This window comes from Periophthalmus magnuspinnatus, chromosome 1 (assembly GCF_009829125.3).
Source record: "Periophthalmus magnuspinnatus isolate fPerMag1 chromosome 1, fPerMag1.2.pri, whole genome shotgun sequence".
Classification (NCBI taxonomy): Eukaryota; Metazoa; Chordata; class Actinopteri; order Gobiiformes; family Gobiidae; genus Periophthalmus; species Periophthalmus magnuspinnatus.
In genome coordinates this window covers 6,825,898-6,847,172 of record NC_047126.1, presented here as the reverse complement: position 1 = coordinate 6,847,172, position 21,275 = coordinate 6,825,898, and the positions used below count along the sequence as shown (strand labels likewise).

The window sequence follows — 21,275 nt, the reverse complement described above, 5'->3', positions numbered from 1 at the left end:
ACTTAGGAATGGTCTTTTTGGTCTTACTCCACTAGGATTCTTGTGTGGTTTGTCTCTTCATTTTTATAATGTTCCTTTTCAGGCCCTGTACCCCTGCGGTGCTATGGAAAGAACTCTAATCAAAGCTTCTACCGCTTTTTGGAGAGCGCATTCGTGGGCTTCCAGTTCCCCAACCTGACCACCATTCTGTCCCTGATACCCTCCAACCAGATGCCCCAGGTCTGTGCTCACCACCGCCCTCACTACTAGACCTGTCCCCCATAAGTACTGTCACTTTACTCTTCAGTATACCAAAGATGAACATTATTTGTATCCTGTCTATAGAACCAGAGTATTTGGACAGTTTATGGTACAGGTTATTAACATGGATGACTCACCACAGACCAGAACAAGCAGTTTCTACTTTCTATGTTTCATGATTCATATTTATAGCTGCTCGCATCTCTCTCTATATATATAGGCCAAATATTGGAAATCTGTTCAAAAAACCTATATCAGCCCATCCCTACTCACTGTAGATACAGACATGCTGTTTCTACCTTAAAATGTGTTTGTATGTATCATTATTCATATTTATAGCTGCAAATGTGTAATTTATGATATAATGGTATTTAGACCTATGGCAATACTTTAGCCGCGTATGACAGTATTTAATGTCATCCTTTTATAGCAATATTTTTACTTTTTAAACTATGTGTTATGGTATGTGACTTTAGTGTTTTGCTGATTGTCCCTCCCAGCTGCTAAACTCCATACCTGCCTCAGACCTGGGTGACCTACTGCGGAGACCTGGTGTTGTGGACAGTGAAGCCGCGCTGTGTCAGATCTACACGAACTACAGAGACACGCGCATGTTCCTGTGGAGTGTGAGTGCATTGTATCACTGACAGCAGTACTGAAACATCACTTCATACCTTTATTTGAAAGATGGCACCGTATCACTGACAGTGCAATAAAAATATTCAAAAAAATGAAATGTATTTATTTTAGTCTGTTTTTTGGCAAAAAATATGGCTAAATATCTGGCTTTAAATATGTCAAAAACAGAACAAATTTCTTCACTTTCCTAGTACATTCCTAGTATCCTATTCACCACAATGAGTATATAAGCACTTTTCACAAGTTTCACAGACTAAAATGGAGTTTCACCATCATGGTTATACTAACAACTAGCATGCTAATAGGGCATCAGCTTTATTTAAGAAGCACTCAGCCTTACAATAAAAAGTAATATAATTAAATGCAGACAAACAGCACAAAGAGGTTTCATTTTGAACCTAAGAGCTGCGTTTACAATCAAATTCCACTTGATTGCATGAAAAATATTATATTCTAATATTGCTTATTGCCATGACAACAATTGCAATATTATCTATTTTTTGCTGTACCTCTCACTTCTTGATTCACATGTGTTTTGTGCTACTGTAGGAGCCCCTCCCTCTCAGCGTCCAGCGGATGACACTACCCTGTGTGTGGCCCTTGGCCCTCAGATCGAACTCTCCCTCTGAGGTCGACATGTGGTTTGACCAGAGCCTCAAGAGCTATTTACCCCTCCTGACCAAGAAAGAGCTCAGCCCCAGCGTCACCTACAACGCGTCCTGTGTGGCCTTCCAAAAGCTGTAGGCTACACCACTTTTGCTCTCTCATATATCGCTGGGTTTCAGATGACATCATAACATTCTTTATGCCAATCTTATTTAATACAGATGGGAACAGCTAAAATTAATATTGTTTAAATGCAGGTTTTTGTTGTAATACAGTGAGTTCTTGAGTTCTAGTCACTAATAGAAATGATCATGTTCAGCATTTGTAAATTTACCTTTTGGATATTTCATGCTAAAGGTACTGTAATCAGTCAGTAGAACTGTCTCTTGCCTCCATCTGGGACTATGGCATCATCACATTATAAAATCTGTAAAAACCAACAATGTTCACCTATTATGAACATGCCTTATCAATTCTATTCTGTGTGTCCTCAGGGTGGCAGTAATGGGACAGTACAACTACAGTGGCACAGACTTGAACAGAGGGGACGTATTCACCAGCATCCGAGCGTTCCTCTCTACAGGTGTGTGCTTCTGTCTACAGAAAGTATTAAACCACATGAAGTCATGATATCAGGCCTGTAGTTGACTAAAGAAATTCGAATAAACACATGCCGCTTGATTAGTCGATTAAAAAGAGGGGCATGGTAAAAGCTCTCAAAACTATTACGTATCTCTATGTATCTGACCCAAACTGCACTCATAAAACTACACCTACAGGGGGAGTTCATGCAAAAACAACTATTTATGCAGAAAAAAAAACTTGTGAGTAAAAGTAAAGGAGCCAGTATTTTAATTAGGGGTCTAAACCATTATGCAAAGTATGACTCGAGCAGAGTCCACACTTAGTGTAGTTCAATAGACCTGGCCAACAAACAAACTGTGAACAACAGATATGTTTGTTTCAGTGTAACTAGCACCTTCCTTCAGACAGACATAAGGCAATATCCACGAGTAATCTGACCAAAACTGAAGAAACCGCTTGAGGAGCAAAATGTCTTCCCTCTAAAACTTTTTGTCTAGTTGACAGAAGTTGAATTTTTCTTTTGCTATGGATCATACCTGGATGACTGAGGGATTATACATTTTGGGAATCATGAGTTTAATCTGCCTTTTTTGCATATAAACGCCAAAAAATACTAAATCTTTAGCTCACTCACTCACTTCTCCTAATTAGTTGACTAATACAAATTTTGGTCGACTAAGACACCATTAACATTTATTGTGTTCTTCTAAGATATTAGCTAAAGTGGAATGTGTGTCTTTGTTGACTCACTGCTCACTTGGCCATTAAAAATCAGATCACTGGAGGTTACTCACAGATACAATTGTTCACATGTCATTTCAATAATCAGATATCTCCAGAAATCAGATCATTATCAGATATTTGAGCATGTAAATGAGCCCCATGTGATGTTGTGTGTGTTGTGTAGCGTCTGCCCCGAGGTGCTACAACTCCAGTGACCCGCTCCTGAACTCCACGGCCTGGTTCGCTCAGTACATCGGGTTCTTCTTCAGGTTCATGACTCTGGAGGACATGCTCATGTTTGGATCAGAAGAGGTACCATACCGTTTCCATATATATATTTTACTAAAATAACTACTGTGTGCATTAGGTGGCTAACTAGGTAGGTAGGTGGTTCATTAATTATTTCCTATTGTTTGTTTTTCATACCTGACCGTTTCAACTGCTCTGTGAGGCAAGAGAGTGGTCAAAACTGTCAGGTGTGAAGAACAAACAAACAGATCTCCTCTACAGTAGATATGTAGGCTGGTAGGTAGGCAACTGTCATGGCCATGCCCCACCAGGAAGTAAAATGATAAACTTTGCTCAAAATACACAACATAGCAGCAAAAATCAAACTTAATAAATTTTTCAGAAAGAGTCTAAAGCCTTTGTGCAAATCTGAAACCCTGTTGTTCCTCCTCTCTCCTCTGTGTGTCCAGGATCTGAAAGTGTTCACGGTGAACCCTCAGAACATAGCCCTCCTGAACCAATCTGCTCTGCCTCAGAACCTCACCGACTACTACACCCAGCTGGTGTACCTGCAGGACAGCAACTTCAACCCCCTGCTGTGAGTCTCCTGCGGGCTTTTGTGTCATTCACCATGACTCTTTTGTGTTACTCTTTCATCTGAGTGAAGCTATAGCTGTAACTCCTCCCTTTCCTCACAGCCTGCCCCTTCTGAGTCGCTGTGTGGCTCCTGGCCCCGCCTTCACCCAGCTCAACGCACAGCAGAGCATTATCATCCTCCATAACCTAACCACCCTGTGCACCGATCTGGACCCACAGGTAACACAACCTGACCCACAGGTAACACAACCTGACCCACAGGTAACACAACCTGACCCACAGGTAACACAACCTGACTCACAACAGGTAAAACAACCAGTTCTACAGCAGGTAACACAGACTGACCCGCAGGAGGTAATACAATCCGACCCACAGCAGGTAACACAACCTGGCCCACAGCAGGTAACACAACTTGACCCACAACAGGTAGCACTACCTGACCCACAGATAGTAACACAACCTGAATACACAAATTAACAAAATAAATACATCAGTATTAGCAAATGTTGTATTTACCGGTATTTATTTTTTAAATGTAACTTAAAATGGCTTCTACATGATTTCAAACTCTTGCCACGTTATGTACTTGCTTTTTGCAGGTGGCAGCTGCTCTGGCTGAGAACTTTGGAGATAACATAGATGCTAACACCCTGGAGAACCTTGGGAAAGAGAACGTAGGTCTGTCCATTGGGCAGATCAAAGTCATTGCAGGAAAAGATCTACTGCAGGCCCTGGGCACACTCAGCGGAGTGTCTGGGTGGAACCAGGGTCAGGCCCGAGCTATTGTCCAGTCTTTGATATCCTCAGGGGTCATGAAGGTACAGCACAAACACATGGAGTCTCACACTCGGGGTTTATTTCAAATACTGGGGGGAAAATGTCCTCTATTTTATCTATCTTATAAATTCAAAGTATCCTAATTATTCACTGCAATGAGTATATAAGCACATATCACAACTCTCAGAGGCCAGAGTTTTGCTGTTACAGTAATGCTAACAGCAACCAGCATGCTAACCGCTCACTTCCTGATTCTCTGACAGTAAAACGGTTTATAGTTAGGTGCAGACTGTACAGAAAGAATGTATTTACTTATATAATATATCTATCTGTACTGGGGAAAGACAAATTTTGCTCAAACACATGGAAACAATATTAGGAGCAAACTAGTAAATGACATTTGTGAAACGTGGCCTGAATGAACCCTGTGCTCTCTGTCCTCTCTCAGTTCAGTAACACTTCGTCCCTCATTATGCTGGGCACTCTGCTGGCGGGCGTGCCCTCCTCTGTGATTGGTAGCATCAAAGGTACCGAGCTCCTGAGCGCATCCAAGAACCCCGCCTTCCTCACGAACATGATGTCTGCCAGCACAGTTACCCAGGAGATCTTTGTCCTACAGGTACTACGCTCTGCCTCCACCTGCTGGAGGGACTGTATGTACGATTTTTATTTTAAATTCCATAAACAGAGTCCCCAGGTACAAGGTGAACATGTTCAAATCAAATACAGCTCCTCCTAGTAACAATTGTAATGCTGATTTATTCTTAATTACAAAAATATTGGACACAATGGCAAAGTTGTTGATGTTATAATTGTTATTCTCCAATCAGAAAACAGAATGAGCCTCACATGAGTGTTTCATTTGGATTGCCAGTTTTAATGCTAAAATCCAGTTGGTTTAATCCTAAAATGCCTATCTGAATCATCACTACTTAAACCCCAGCACCAGCAGCCAATCATTAGTCAGTGCTAGTGCAGCCTCTGCAGCTCAGTGGGTGAATTCTGGAGGTCCTGTGTTGCTTTTGTTCAGATTTGCAATGTTTAAAAGGCCCATATTATGCTATTTTCTAATCTATGTTACAATGTTCTTTCCTCATCAAAAACATATCTGGACTTGTGTTTTGTTACATTCAAACATGTTTATCACACAACCTCTAGATATTTAGGCTGTGTTTTTGTCTCAAACAGAAAAGACTTTGTTCCACTTTGTGATGCCATGTGGTGATACAGGAAATGCTCCAGTGTGTTTTTAAACTCCATACACCTTCACTAGAATCATTTGGATAATTTGGAAAAAACAGCCCTGGAATGAACAATCTACTGAACAAAAGGAAAAAGTAGCTGTTGAACTTGAAAACTATCACTCCATGGGTGAGTCATAAGGTGGAACAGAGCATTTTGAGCTTTGAAGATGTAGACAGCTTAATGATGCAGGCTGGGGATGTTTTTCAGGAAGTAGGAGCAGTCATTCAGCAACAGTTTTGCATAATATAGGACCTTTAAAAAGCATTTGGTAGAAGCCCCACAAACCTCTAAACTAAGCTTGTGGTTGTGTTTGTCAGCTGATCGCGGTGAATAGCAGCAGCGAGGCCATTGTGGAGAATGTCCCAGATGACATGGCCTCTCAGGTTCCCAGGGTCCTGTTGGTGACCATGTCCAGCAACCCCAGGATCCTGAAGGACGTCAACAAGAAGAAGTGGAAAAGTCAACAGGTAACGCCCAACACTTCTGAAGTCTTATGTCTCTCATCATTTTTAGATGGAAATGTAATACTGCCCCCTCGGTTTTGTCCTGTAGGTGCAGCTGTTCTTTAGTGTAGTGGCTGTGGACAGCGCCACTACTGCTCTGGGCGGGATAAACAAGTAAGTCTCTATCCCTCCTGTCCCCTGTCCTCGGTCCTTTGTCTTATACCTATCCTATATATGTCCCTAACCTAACCTGTTGTATGTTCTAACCCTGTCCTGTCACTCCTGTCCTCTGTCCTAACACTTTCCTCTGTCCTAACTCTGTCCCTTCTGCCCTAACCCTGTCCCTCCTGTTCTCTGTCCTTACACTGTCCCCTGTCCTAACTCTGTCCTTCCCCTGTCCCTCCTATTCTCTGCCATAACCATGTCTATTCTGAACTAACACTGTCTTCTGTCCTAACCTTGTCTCACCTCTCCTTTGTTTCTAACCCTGTCCCTTCTTTCCTAACCCTGTGCCTCCTGTCCTTTGTCCTAACCCTGTCTGTTCTGTCATCTGTCCTAACTCTGTCCCTCCTGTCCTCTGTCCTAACCTCCTCCTCTGATTTAATCCTGTCCCTCCTGTCCTTTGTCCTGACTCTGTTGCTGATGTCCTCTGTCCTAACCCTGTCCCTCCTATCCTCTGCCCTTACTCTGTCCTGACTCTATCCAAGATGTGGTAACCTTGTCCTCTTGTCCTTTATCCAGCCTGTCGTCCTCAGTGCTTCAGGGATTCACCTGCACGAGCATCAGAACCTTCCAGAAGACTCACATCAACAACCTGATTAAAGCTTGTCGCAGAAAAGGCAATGACAAGGTCACACTGGTGGAGTCTCAGGTCAGGAGGCCTTACTCACTATATTTACAGAGAACAGCACAGAGAAATCTGAGTGTGCTAAACAACCCAATTCAAATCGTCTTTGACCCAGAACCTGACAGACGACTCAGTCTACAGCGGGTCAAAGAACCGAATAGGTGGGAACAGGGGCTACGATGCTTTTGTAGTACTTGCCTATCATTTTTACTATCAATTATTAGCCTGGGAACGTTCCTGGGGAGAAATCCCTTCTCAGACTTAAAGCAGAAGAAAACCGATGGATGGCATAGACATAACCACACTTATGGCAGAAACAGATAAGCGACATCTCCTTTATGTTGCGCGTTTGATTTTCAGACACGAGACCAGGTTTTTCAGTGCTGATACCGATTCCAGTACAATAGCTTTAAGTATCTACTGATACCCGATATTGACAAAGACTGATAACAAAAATAAAACTCAACTGACCCAAACATGTTATGTAGCTGTTATTTATCTCTGAAGTAACTATAGAACAACCTTGTTTAAATGAACGTTCAAACATTATGAGACTTTCTGGGACAACTACGACTACTATTGTGCTATTACATAATTGTATATGTCCAGTACTTTGAAGCCAATATCTGATCCAGTACATTTTGTTACATGTAGCAGACATCCGAGTACAAACCGGCTTCTCCAGATGTGTTATTGGGATCTTTGAGATTCGATTCATGACACCTCAAGAGTAGTCCTTGGGTTTACACGCACTTTGAAAAGTCTTCGTAAATTGGACTAGGCCAGTTTTCCGGTTTGTCTGTAACATGTGTCGAAAGAAGGATGGATAGATGGATGAATGGATGGATGACTGGACAGAATTATCTCTAGAACAAGCGTTGAAACTTATTTGATAGTCTTAACATCCTAACAAAATAATATAAATAGGACAAATCCAGACACTTGCTGCATAATTTTATAAAAGTTTCAATCTATATCCAAATCTATATCCAAACTAGTATAACCAAACTTGGTACTATTAGAGAAACTACCATTATTCGTTATTCGTTATATTGTATCATGTTATATTGTATTTATTTTATGGTATTAAAATGTCCATATCACTATGACATAAATCTAAACAGTTGATTGTTTTTTACAGCTCACGTGCATGTCGTACTACATACAGAACTCGTCTGACGTCACAGACTTCTCCCTGATACCCCAAGACGTGCTACTGTACTACCAGTATGTGTCAGACAGTATGAGATACTGAAGCGCTTATATGGTCACACTGATGGTTTGTGTGTTTATCCCCTGTCCACAGATACTCCTCGGTGCCTGTATCCAGATGTAGGGACTACTTTCAGCAGCTGGCAGATGCAGACTTCTCCGTTTTCTCCTCGGCTCTGAGCTACAAGAAAACTGAGCTCTTTACCAACGCCAAGAGCTGCCTGGTAACTCACACGCACAAGTTCGGTTTCCATGATTTGTGGGACATTACATTGTCTTGCGTTCAATTCCCATAGACAGGGCCTAACTCATGCCATAATCACTACTTGCTTAACATTAAATTGCCCATATTTCTCTATTGTTATAATGTTGTTTCCTCATCACAAACATAACTGGAGTTGCATTCTGATTCATTCACACGTTTAACACACAAACACTGCATATTTAGGCAGAGTTCTTCTCTCAAACAGAAAACCCTCTGTTCCACCTTGTGATGTTATGTATTAATACAGGAAGTGTTCCACTGTGTTCTTAAACTCCATACACCTTCACTAGAATCATTTGGACAATTTAAGCTCTGGTAGCGGATAACTTGAAAACTAGCGCTTCATGACATCACATGGTGGAACAGAGCATTTTGAGCTTTGGAGATGTAGAGAGCTTAATAATGGAGAGTTACTCAAACATGTGTGAATGAAAAAAACACAGCTCCAGATATGTTTTTGAGGCCGCAACAGCATTATAAAAAATGTATTAAAAAACAAAACAAAAAAACAATGTTGTACTGTAATCTCATTAGAAAGAAGAGATGCTGTCCTCTTTCAAAATAAGTAACCCATGTTTTTCCTTTTTCCTGTCAGGGCATAAACAGCACCAGCCTGAACCAGGAGCAAGTGTCTGTGCTGGGAAACATGTGCTGCACTCTGCAGGGCTCTTACATCCAAGACTCAGACCCCTCCATCCTGGAGAAGCTCAAGAACTGCCCCGACCTCACTGAAGAGCAGGCCGCTGCTGTGCAGACTCTGCTGGAGAGTGGGAACACTCCATATGGGTAGGAATACTGTCACTGAATGTTCTAGCTAAAATACACCACAAGTTTCGTGGGACACATTTCCCAAGAAAGGACCCTCAGACCCCATATAATAAAATGCATTTTTTGCAGTGTATGATCAAGCCTCAACAGTTTTAAAGAGTCCCTGGTGCAGTTGGTGGGTGGGTGCGGGCTGTGGCTCATTACAAGGTCAATTTTGCTTCTTGGCTCAGAACAGCTGTGTTACCATTTTCATATGAGAGGATGCGATGTTTATATTGGTAGCAGCATTAAGTTATTGAAAAGGCTATTCCTTCTTCCCAAATAGTACAGTGGAGTCTGTGGTAGTTACAGTGCTTTAAACCCAGTGCACACTCTGTTTGTGTCCATGCAGTGCTCCCTCTACCTGGAACTTGCAGACGCTGAAGGACCTGGGCATGCTGCCTCTGTACCTCCAGTCCTCCTTCTATCAGCACTTTAATAAGGTCTGCTCCTGTCTGCTCCTGTCTGCTCCTGTTTGCTCCTGTTTGCTCCTGCCTGGCAACCACTCTTGGCAGAATTAAAGTTTTCTTTTACTCAACTAACTGGACAAAAAGTTAAACCAACCATTCGTAAAGTAATTCAAAGTGCTTTACAGAATAAAAAAGACATTAAAATCACAATACAACAAAACAAAACATAAATAATCACAAATAATCATCATAAAATGAACATTAAAAGAGAAGAGTGCAGAATAAAAACCTTTCAGTCATATGCACAGCTAAACAGAACTTGGATTTAAACATTGTCAAAATAGAGGCCTGTCTCACATCTTCAGGAAGAATGTTCCAGGTTTTAGCTGCATAAAACTAAAACGCTGATTCACCATGTTAAGTCCTGACTTCAGTCCCTCCAGTCCTCAGAGTGTTCAGAGTGGTTCATATGGCACTAACATGTTAGAGAACTGTTTACAAACCAGTATTAGTTTCAGTGTAGTTAGCTCCTCTCTTCAGACAGATATAAGGCAGTGTCCACCAGCAAACTGAACAGAACTGAAGAAGCGATTTGGATGATAACTTTTTGTCCAGTTGACAGAACTGAATTTTTCTTTCACTATGGATTATGCCTGAACTTACACGGTACTCTTAGTTGAGTTAATTGAACCTTTATTGCTATTAAGAGGCATCTTTTGTGGCTGCTGCGAAGACTTAAATGTGTGAGTCCCTCACACATTTAAGTCTTTGAATATTTGTAGATTCAAAGATTCAAAGACTTGCCATGGTTTTCATTCACAAACTATTCACTTTTTGAAGTTAAGTTCCAAATGTATTGTACGTATGTCCCAGTTTTGCGCTTGAGGCATTTGGTCATTTAACTTCTGTGTAACTGCTGCTCTGTGTCCTGTGAACAGAAAACTTTAAAGAACTTCCTCAAGTATTTCCTCAAAGCCCTGAAAGCTCATAAAGTGTCCAGGAGCAAGAGGAGGGTCCTCAAGAAGAACATCAGAGAGTCTCTGAAGAGCCGCATCAAACGTGCAGCTGGTGAGTACTGCACTGTTCTGTACAGTACTGCACCGTATTGTACTATAATATACTGTACAGCACAGCAATGTACTGTACTGCATGGCACTGTATTGCACTATACTGCAATGTATTGTACTGTACTATACTGTATGGCACTGTACTGTACTGTACTATACTGCGCTGAACTGGACAGTACAGTGCTGGACAGTACTGTACAATCCTGGACAGTTCAGTACTGCACTGTACTTGCCTATACTGGACCACTACAGTACAGTCCAGCTGAGTCCAGTCCATTATGTAGAACATGATTTAAAGTTAAGATATAGTGTATATGAATTAGGGAAATAGTAATTATGGTTAAGATCTCTGCATGTAAATCAACGTAATGTCCCCACAAAACCTGTAAACCTAACGTGTGTTGTGCTTTAGGCTGCACGGTGGGAGAGATCGATCAGGTGACCATCAGTGACGAGACCTTCCCCTTCGACTACACTGACATCCAGCAGTTCAACAGCTGCCTGAGCGCCACCACAGTGAAGGACAACCTGGACACCCTGACCATCAAGTTGGACGAGGAGGACTACCTCAGGGTGGTGCTGGACAAGCTCAATGAGGTGAGGACACCACTCAAACTGCAAAGTGTTCAGGCACACACCATTAGACTGGTTTCAATATACTCTTTTATTGAGTTGTTTTCTTTTGCACTTATTAAAATCTAAAGAATCTTATTGCACTCAAAAACACAATAACTGTAATGCTCAACTGTAACGCAGTAACTTAAATGTAGTGTCCATTGACGGCCTTGTTCTCTGGTTTGTGACTGTGTTCCTGGGCAGGCGTACGCAGCCAGCAGCTCTCCGGACATCCCCGAGGAGCAGGTGCAGCTGCTGGGCCCTGCCTCTCGAGTGTCCACAGCACAGGACATCAGCCACTGGACCATCACAGAGCTGGACACCCTGTCTGCTCTCATGAGTCCCTCTGATGGACAGTGGAACGCCAGCCTGGTCAGTCACATACATGCCTTTACTTTACATTTTAAATATACTTTTTACACTATAGTATTGTAGTATTCGAGTACATGCTTTAGTTTTAAATGTATGATTACTTGCTTTTTGAAAATGGAGCTATTTGGACAGATGTTGCAGTATTGTTACTCGTGTGTGCTGTGTGCAGGCTCAGCAGGTGATCAGCAGGTATCTGTCCACACCAGGGAACAGTTTGGGCAGTGCAGAGCTCAACGCTGTGGGAGGAGAAAACCTCTGCTCTCTAGATCCCCAGGTCCTGAAGAACATCTTGCCCCAGAGCCTCAGGTCAGTCCTCTCCATGGATCTATACAGGCCTGCTGCACCGCACTAAATGACAAAACGTTCTTCTATGACTGTATTCACCAGCAAGGACCACACCACAACAATGGTACAGTGGTCCCTCGTTTATCGCGGAGGTTACGTTCTAAAATCTGCAAAGTAGTCAGCTTTATTTCTTACAATTATTCTATATGTTTTGCAGCTGTAAACCCCCTCACCACACACTTTATACACTTTTCTCACACAGGCATTAACATTTTCTCACTTTTCTCTCTTGTTGAATTAATTAATAGTGACTCGTGTATTTCACAGTTCCTCTGACCGTGCCTCTTCGTCCTGGCGCCGCTCCACTGTAGTGTCGATCGAACGTTTATGTAAATTTGTCTGAACACATTCTCTACTGTACAGGAGACACGGCACGGATGAGACTGATGGACAATGCTCTATAGTCCCTTAGCCAATCAGGACACCGAACACAATGCACGTTCAGATGCTGTAAAAAAAAAAAGCATGTAAAATTGCACAAAAAAGTCTGCGAAACAGCGAGGCCACAAAAGGTGAAGGCGAGGCACAATGTATAAGATAAAGATATTCATTGATCATATGGATAGATGTGGAGGCTGGGTGGGGGCTCAGGATGGGGGCTCAGGATGGGGGCTCAGGATGGGGGCTCAGGATGGGGGCTCTGTCTCAGACAGTTAGCCCAGGCAATTTAGGACCCCTCTCTGTAGATGGTGAGGTCTTTGTGTTGAAAGATGAACAAGAAATACGGGGCAGGAGGGAGGGGGTCGAGAGAGGAGACAGAGGGTGGTGGTAAGTAGAGGTGTGGTTGAGGTGAGCTGTGGTTCACTGGAGAGGAGCAGGAGGAGGTCGAGGTGTGGTCCTGCTCCTGAATCTCACTTAATTATTTTAAGTCCTTATAAAGTCAAATCAAATTGCATCTTCAAACTGTGCTCTTGGTCATAGGAACAAACACTATGTTGGGGATAATGAAATAGCAGAATTTCATGTCAAAATAAAACACTGTTGTTTTTATAATGTGCAATGGAAAGTTATTATTATTATCATCAACAGTTCATTTGTGTATTTATATTTTGTATTCAATTGTACTCATTTTAGTTTTTTGTTGTTTTTTTTGTCAGAATTCTCAATTTTTTTGTAGAACATTTTTGGAAAGCTGTAATACAGATGTGCAATATTGATACAACAGTGTAGCTAAATAAGAATAAAACCATGTGAAGATGTGATGAGTATGTGTCAGGAGATACAGGAAAAGCCCTCCTGATGTGTCTTGTTTGTTTTTGCAGAGACGCTGATGCGCTGAGCGTGTCTGTCTGCTCTACTCTGAAGAAACAGGCCCTGTTCAGTGTGGCAGTCCAAGCCTTCAGCAGCTTCTCCAGCAGCTCCTCCACTCGCTCCTCCGCTCGCTCCTCTGTGCCCGTCAGCACGTACCAGCTCATGCAGCCCTACCTCGGTACCATTCACAGCGCTTTACATTGTTCAATTACACTGATTAGCTCGTAATTTAGCAGCCATATCAGCAGGTAAGCTAATCCCATATGTCTCGTTTGATTTGAATTGTTTGTTGCCTGCAGGGGGTGCTAATGAGTCATATGTGAAGAGCCTGGTTTCCTCTAATGTGAACATGGATCTGCCAACCTTTACCGCACTGGACTCCACCGTAGTGCAGGTGTGCTCCCATGATGCATTCTGCTCAACACAAACAGACGAAGAGCAGTGTAGCTTAGTCTGGCTTTACTCACACTAGTTTAATCAGTACAGGCTTAAATACCAGAACCTCTTATTCAAGTATGTATCTGCCTCTTCCTTTACATAGGTTTGGTTTGGCCTGAATAACCATTACAGATATGGCCTTATCACTATTATATTATTCACATTACATATCAATATACTTCATCAAATGTAGGTCAAATCCATATAATAGATGCCAGATGCCCTTCCTCTAGGGCACCACCACATTCTACTGTCTAAACTGACCACACACAGTGGAGCTGCACAGCCTTTTACCAGAACCCATCTAATCATTGCTTTTGTGTCCCTCAGAGCCTGAGCGTGAGTGACGTGAGGAGCCTCCTAGGGTCCAACCTGAACGAGCTCAAGTCCTACGAGAACACCACTGTGGTACAGGAATGGATCAGTGTCCAGTACCAGTCTGACCTGGACACGCTGGGGCTCGGGTTGGTAGGGGGCCGGACATCCTCAGAGGCCTCCACCGCTGCTCCAAGGAACTCCACAGCTGCTTCAGGAAACTCCACAGCTGCTCCAGGAAACTCCACAGCTGCTCCAGGAAACTCCACAGCTGCTCCAGGGAACTCCACAGCTGCTCCAGGGAACTCCACAGCTGCTCCAGGAAACTCCACAGCTGCTCCAGGGACCACAGCCGCACCCTCTGCAGGCCCTACCACTACTAAGCCTTCGAACACAGTGTCCACCACAGTGTCCACCACAGTGTCCACCACAGGTCAGTGTCCTGCCTGATTGCAGCACACCTCAGCCACTTCTATACAGCCAGTGCACAAGGGTCACTATATCTGATCACTCTGTTAGACTGTAGACTAGAGCCAGGGCACAAGAGTCGCTGTGGGAGACCAGTCTACTGTTAGTTTCACTACAGACAACAGCAGCTTATGGCATTTTGAAATCATTACAGATCACATCCTCCACTAACTGAATGATCAGTTTGTGTTGGACAGGGCCACTACCTCAAACCAAAGTTTGACCACATCTAAAGCTAAATGACTCCATTCATAAAGACTTACCTGGGACAAAATGTCTGTTCCAAATAATAAACAGGAAACTCCCCATCAAACAGTTTAGTATATTTTATTTGGGTCCATTGAGCAGTGCAGTATTAAATACACATTTCAAGTTAATTCAAATTTAACATTGACAAAATGCATAATTTAACCCTGATAATTACATCTGTCTCCTGCAGCCAAACCAAGCCACGGCGTGTCCCTCAGCGCCTCCAGTGGACTGTGTGTAGTACTGCTCCTGCTGCTCTGCTCCTCTCAGCGTGTGTTCACCTAAACGCGACGCAGAGCTGCTAATCATGAAGGAAGTCTTATAAGCCGTCTCAAGTAGTCCTTACTTTTACAAAGAGTCCAGATTTAGACACATTCAACAGTACAAGTCCCTCAGGAGCTCGTTTGATTGTTCTTTATATTTATTATTACAGCAGACTATTTTTCAGCTTTTGTAACAAATGAAAGATTTATCTAGAAGAGTTTACCATGATTATCAGATTATACAGTGTCAAGGGCAGGATGTTTTCTATAACCTATGTGCAGTGATGTATATAATTTATCAGATCAAATATGCTTTTTGCACAAATTGTCTTAAAAATATAATTTTTCATGTAAATCTTTTTTGTTTTACACCGTTGATTAGTCAATGAATATGTCTTATAATAGTATAATAATAAAGGTTTGCAGCTTTGAACCTTGTTGGACTGGACTGTCTAAGGTTGTTTCCATTGATGCAGGATCTTAAGACTCAAGATTATCACATGACATGTATACTGTGAAAATCAACTGTCTATTTTTAAATGCACAAATACATTTTACAACTGTCTCTTTGTTAAAGCTCTACCTGCACAAGCAGATTATGAAATACATTTTAATCATCAAAAAATACTTCAACTGTTTGACACAAACCATTTACTTTTATCTAAACAAGCAACAAAATGTGTTACATAAACTATATCACAATATTAAAATATGGAAACACCCAACTGATGATAATCCTGCCATTTCACCTATTTCTCTACCCACTGTGCTGCTTATTTCTACACATTTGTCATATTCATATAATTCTTATGTTAGAAGTGTCCAAAAATATTATAAAATCAAATGTAAAGCATAATACCACAAGTTGGATATCTGAAGAGTGCAAATGGCTCTTGTAGAAGGCACTTGCAGTTCACAGGCGGTTCTTGTAGGATGACCTTACAGGTGTTCACAGGCGGTTCTTGTAGGATGACCTTACAGCTGTTCACAGGCGCTTGTAAACTCCCAGCGGGCTCTTGCAGGTGGGACATGAGTGTTTGGCATTCTTGAGGCGGTTCACACAGAAGGGGATGAGGCAGCAGCCCAGGACACAGCTGAGGAGCACACACCATCACGTTTAGACATGTCACATTTACTACATGGCTTTGATACTTATATTTGAACAGTTTAAAGTGCACATGACTGGTTTGGTGACATGGCCTAACCCTAACATCATTAGACGTACATTTTACTAAAGAGCTTGTCTAGTTTGTTGTATTTTAATTGTATTTAAGTTTATCATTTTACACCCGCAGAGGTAATTCTATAACTGTTACCAAGCAGCCATAATGTTAAAGGAAGTTCATAGCTCTGAGGGGGAATAAATGTGTTTTCTGTGGACCAAATGGCAATTGTATTAGCATTATTGATTATGTAGTTGTTTTAAGCAGGTTATGGGGGGGAAAAAAATCAGAATTTGCATAATACACCATCTTTAGCAAGGGCCAAAACTCACCTAAATGACACAATATTTCTGATTAGACTAATGAAAATGAATTGCAACACATTTACTTTATTGAATGAAGGTCTAAACTGTCAGAAAAATTGATTTTGAGTGATTTTCTGTGTCGATGACATAGTATTGGGATTCTGCTTTAAAACTTTTTGGACTTTTAACTTTTTCCCACAAACTACCTCGTAATTGAAGTTAAAACCATGATAAATATTGAGCACAGGGACTATCCCACCAAACCAAGTAAAAATTAGAAAAACATGAAACCCTGTCACATGCACTTTAAAGATGGCTCAAATGTCTGACCCGCAGAGGAAGAGGCCTCCACAGAAGAGGTAGGTGAGCAGGCCCGCAGTGTAGTCCACTTTAGACAGCACCACCTGCTGGCAGCGCGGGCACAGCAGCTGCACGGGGCCATCAGATGGGGGCGCTGGGGCCACTGAGGAGGGCGCATGTACAGCTTTATCACAGTCATTCAAACATCCAACACACATAACAGAAGTAGACTCACCCACTGCCACCTGTGTGCTGCTGGCCATCCTGCCTGCGGACAAAGGGACAGAGTTAGGAGCTCTGTAGCCACAGCTGCCCCAGGGCAATCTGCATCTACAGCCTGTACTATTCAAACCAATCACACACCTACACAGACTATAAAATGCACTTAAACAACAGGGGCTGCAAGTTTGTGTAGTATAAAAAAGTTATCAAAAGTATCAAAAATCAGATTCTAATCGATACCAAAACTAGATACTCATTTGAGCAAGTATCAATACTAAAAAAGTCACATTCACAGGACAGAAATGAACCTTTCCTGAATAACTTTAGAATGATCTTGGGCTGTATAAGACACACAGACTACTGGACGACTGAGAGATGACACAGATATAAGGTCACATGGGAATATAAAAGAAAGTGCTACTATTTAATGTTGAATATCACACTGTATTGTCTAAAGAAAGTGTTTTTTTTTTTTTTTTTTTATTATCGCGGTGTCAGAATCAGTTTTAAGTATTGAGTCTATTCCTTTGTATCGAAATCGAGTTTGAAATGGCGTTAGTGTACTATAGTATAAGAATCTATTTGTATTAGTGACAGTGATAGTGTGAACTCCGTGTATATAATAATGTCTAATAATGCAATATATTTTAGTTTGGGTATATACATATAAACTACTCAGGAAATACCACTAAAACACAGGTTAAACACAGTCACAAATATAAAAAAGTACTTCTCTTATGTACTACAGTTAATGTGTTTAGCATTTAACTGTAAAACTCAGTAAAACTATTTAAACAGATCGTCGCTCTAAAGTTCAGAGTTTAAATACTCACAGAGAAGTGGAGCGTTCTGGTCGACACAAGCTCTGACTCCGAGTTCACTTCTCTCAGCCTCCTGTACATTCTCCCTCCTCCCTCCTCCGTATCCTCCCTCCTCCGCATCCTCCCTGTCTCCTCCCTCCTAGTTTATTTGTAACTTCCTCCTCTCCTCCCTTGTTCCTCCGCTCGTCTTCTCCCTCTTCCTCATCTTGTCTTCTCCTTACTTCTCTTATCCTCCTCCTCTTCTCCTTCCCCCATTCGTCTCCTTCTTCCCCCTCACCTCCTCCTTCCCGCTCTCATCTCCTTCGTCCTCCTCAACTCCTCCTTCAGCCTCGTCTCCTCCTTCCTCCTCATCTCCTCTTTCCTCTTCTCCTCGACTCCTGCTTCCTCATCTCCTCTTTCCCCCTCCTCATCTACTCCATCCTCCTCCTCGTCTCCTCCTTCCTCATCCTCGTCTCCTCCTTCTTCCTCCTCGTCTCCTCCTTCTTCCTCCTCGTCTCCCCCTTCTTCCTCCTCGTCTCCTCCTTCTTCCTCCTCGTCTCCTCCTTCTTCCTCCTCGTCTCCTCCTTCTTCCTCCTCGTCTCCTCCTTCTTCCTCCTCGTCTCTTCCTTCCCCCTCCTCATCTCCTCTTTCTTCCGCCTCCTCATCTCCTTCCCCCTCCTTGTCTCCTCCCTCTTCCTCGTCTCCTCCTTCTTCCTCCTCTTGTCACCTCTTGTTCCTCCTTGTCTCCTCCTTCTTCCTCCTCTTGTCTCCTCCTCCCCCTCCTCGCCCCCCCTTGTCTCCTCCTCTCCCCTCGTCGTCTCCTCTCTTGTTCCTCCTCGTCTCCTCCCTCGTTCCTCCTCCGCCTCCTCGTCTCCTCCCTCGTTTCTCCTCTTGTCTCCTCCTCCTCCCTCTCCTCGTCCCCCCCCTTGTCTCCTCCTCCCCCCTCCTCGTCTCCTCTCTTGTTCCTCCTCGTCTCCTCCTCGTCTCCTCCCTCGTTCCTCCTCTTGTGGGCTTTTGACGTCACATCAGGCCACGTCTAAACCAAATGAGACCAGCCGAGCTCTGAGGCCATTTGAGCAGTGGCCAAACGTCTGGGACTCCTCACAGTGAGAAGGTTCTGGGCTCATGTCCTGGGCCTTTCTGTGTGGAGTTTGCATGTTCTCCCCGTGTCTGGGCGGGTTGCTTGAGATAAAAGCACTACAGGCATTTTTTTTTTTTTTTTTATTCTTTGTCTGGTTTAGGAAACTACTTGAGAGATACTTAAGATATCCAAAACCCACTCTTTCATTTGTGATTTTAATCTAATTTCTCCACTAAAAGAGATCCAGATTTAAGTTAAAAAAATGTACAAACTAAACGCCTCATTCTCTATGTAACTTTTCAGATTACACCCGTTTGCCTCCATAGAGACTCATGAAATGTTGCTGGCTCGAGTATCAGTTCAGTCGATATCCTGGTTGTAATGTAACAGAACTATCTCTTATGTTTGAACTTCGATATCAGGGCTGAAGACACTGGATTACCTTTGAGATGTTATGGTTTTGCATAAATGTTCCAGGGATTAATCTGCTCCATCTCCTTGGAGACATGCAGGTCATGGCCAGAGCGGATGTTTTTCATGGTGTTATTCTAGAAACAAAATGAACTGTAATAGAAGACAAGTTGTGTCATACTGTACAACATTCCGAACAAAGCAGAAACATCTCCATGGAGACAACCAGGTGGGACGAGGAAAGCGACATAGTGCGTCTTTACACCATGAATAACTTGCAATACGTTATTCTTACCTCAGCGATCTACAGATAAAGTTTCAAATGGCACGTCTGCAATTCACAAGTCAAGTGTGAAAGCCCCTGTGTGAATCAGCAGAATGTGTCAGTGAACGTACCACGGTCCTGCACATAAACGGCTCCCACACGCAAAATAGACGGCACATGCTTCTGCTTCTCCCGTAATGTGATTAGTCCCTGAATGCAGCACGGTCACCCGCTCCCAATCCCACACACTGGCTTTCTGTGGGGAGAACATTGTACACACTCATTTGTATTTCACATCTATGCACACGAGTTATAGCAGTGGCAGAGTCGTTAGCGGTCTTACCTCACAGCTAGAAGGTCCTGGGTTTGATTCCTGGTCGGGCTGAATCATTTAACGGTCCTCCATGTGCTTTTCCTCATGGATATAAAATGTTTTCACACGGAATATTCCAAAGTATGGCATGGTTTTTTGCTTAAAGGCATCTGCACGATTCCATGGAAAAAGAAAGTTAAATCCATACTTCGGAACATTCTCGATGAAGATTGGATACATTTTATGGCATACGTTATAGCCGAACAACGTTGCCATGGAAACGAGCAGGAGTAGTTCAGGTTTGTGGAGATGCAAGCCTGTTCACAGTAGTTTTTCAATGTAATAAACGCAGCCAAAAAAACAACAACATGCTTTTACTTTAGTACTTATACATGTATTTCACGGTGTTGCCCTTTATTGTTCTAAAAAAGTTATATTCGCCCAAAACAACGTATTAACATATTTTATACGTTTCACTTTAATTTTTTTGGAGCTCTGAGTTAAGTCACTCCCCCTTCAGAGCACTATCAGAACACAATCACCGTGCACCCCGCTAATGAAACTATCACACATCACATCAGGTTTGTGAAGTTGTAGTGTATCGATTTGGATCATGTTTTTGTATATTTATGAAGAATTGTCACATGGGAGTGTGGATGACGTCGGCTTGTGGGTGGAGCTTTGAGCAGAATCTTACAGCTAACCATAAGAAGGATTCGAATAGGGCCCGGGAGAGATCGCTAGATTACTCAAACATGCATGGCTGTTATATAAAACCTCTTCACACGTGTTTATGATGAGGGAACAATGTTAGAACATGGTAGAAAGCTAAAAAAAATAAAATAAAATCAATTTTTCATAATACTTCCTCTTTAATACCTTGATAAAACATGCATTTCACTACCAGCAGTCTTGCCTCTCCACAGATCTGACAAATAACTTCACCTGGTGGCGTGACCTACAAGTTTAATGCAGCACTGTGGAGCATTCCCTTTAAAACAATAACAAAGAGACAAGCATGTTACCCTCCACCAGAAATTTTAGTCTCTGTGATCTGCAAATTATTGATAATTCAGGACAGATTATGCTACAAATTGAACAAAGATCTTTTTTAATCAGTACAAATCTTTCACTTGTAAACAGTGCGCAGCATTTACAAAATCTGAACAATTCAAAATCACATTGGTTAATTTCACAATTCCTGCAAAAATAGATTATTTTTTTTTACATTTCAAAATTTCAAAATCAAGTGCTCATCACTGGCCAGCGCAAACCACAGGCTGCACTGACCAAAACTAAATAAATAGTCTGTGTTGAAGAAAAGCCCTGGTCTGGGAGTGTTCCAACAGCACTGGAAAGCACGGTGTTTCAGGAGGACAGTGAACGCACCGCGGACTGGAAGCATAGA

The 21,275-nt window shown here is 42.4% G+C and overlaps 1 protein-coding gene across 1 annotated transcript in view; it reads left to right on the top strand.

Moving 5' to 3' along the window:
• LOC117371607 (uncharacterized) overlaps window positions 1-15,558 on the top strand; it is a 57,463-nt gene extending 41,905 nt beyond the window's left edge. Inside the window, exons 42-65 of the mRNA XM_033967339.2 lie at window positions 83-219; window positions 741-866; window positions 1,429-1,619; window positions 1,980-2,068; window positions 2,978-3,105; window positions 3,492-3,619; window positions 3,720-3,837; window positions 4,218-4,436; window positions 4,844-5,014; window positions 5,958-6,107; window positions 6,193-6,257; window positions 6,825-6,954; window positions 8,072-8,157; window positions 8,237-8,366; window positions 9,003-9,193; window positions 9,567-9,657; window positions 10,563-10,692; window positions 11,104-11,288; window positions 11,511-11,678; window positions 11,848-11,984; window positions 13,286-13,452; window positions 13,574-13,668; window positions 14,043-14,460; window positions 14,935-15,558. Of these exons, the coding sequence (XP_033823230.1) occupies window positions 83-219; window positions 741-866; window positions 1,429-1,619; window positions 1,980-2,068; window positions 2,978-3,105; window positions 3,492-3,619; window positions 3,720-3,837; window positions 4,218-4,436; window positions 4,844-5,014; window positions 5,958-6,107; window positions 6,193-6,257; window positions 6,825-6,954; window positions 8,072-8,157; window positions 8,237-8,366; window positions 9,003-9,193; window positions 9,567-9,657; window positions 10,563-10,692; window positions 11,104-11,288; window positions 11,511-11,678; window positions 11,848-11,984; window positions 13,286-13,452; window positions 13,574-13,668; window positions 14,043-14,460; window positions 14,935-15,029 (3,545 nt within the window). The 3' untranslated portion in view covers window positions 15,030-15,558. The remainder of the gene's footprint in view (window positions 1-82; window positions 220-740; window positions 867-1,428; window positions 1,620-1,979; window positions 2,069-2,977; window positions 3,106-3,491; window positions 3,620-3,719; window positions 3,838-4,217; window positions 4,437-4,843; window positions 5,015-5,957; window positions 6,108-6,192; window positions 6,258-6,824; window positions 6,955-8,071; window positions 8,158-8,236; window positions 8,367-9,002; window positions 9,194-9,566; window positions 9,658-10,562; window positions 10,693-11,103; window positions 11,289-11,510; window positions 11,679-11,847; window positions 11,985-13,285; window positions 13,453-13,573; window positions 13,669-14,042; window positions 14,461-14,934) is intronic.
• The last annotated feature ends 5,717 nt before the right edge of the window (window positions 15,559-21,275 follow it).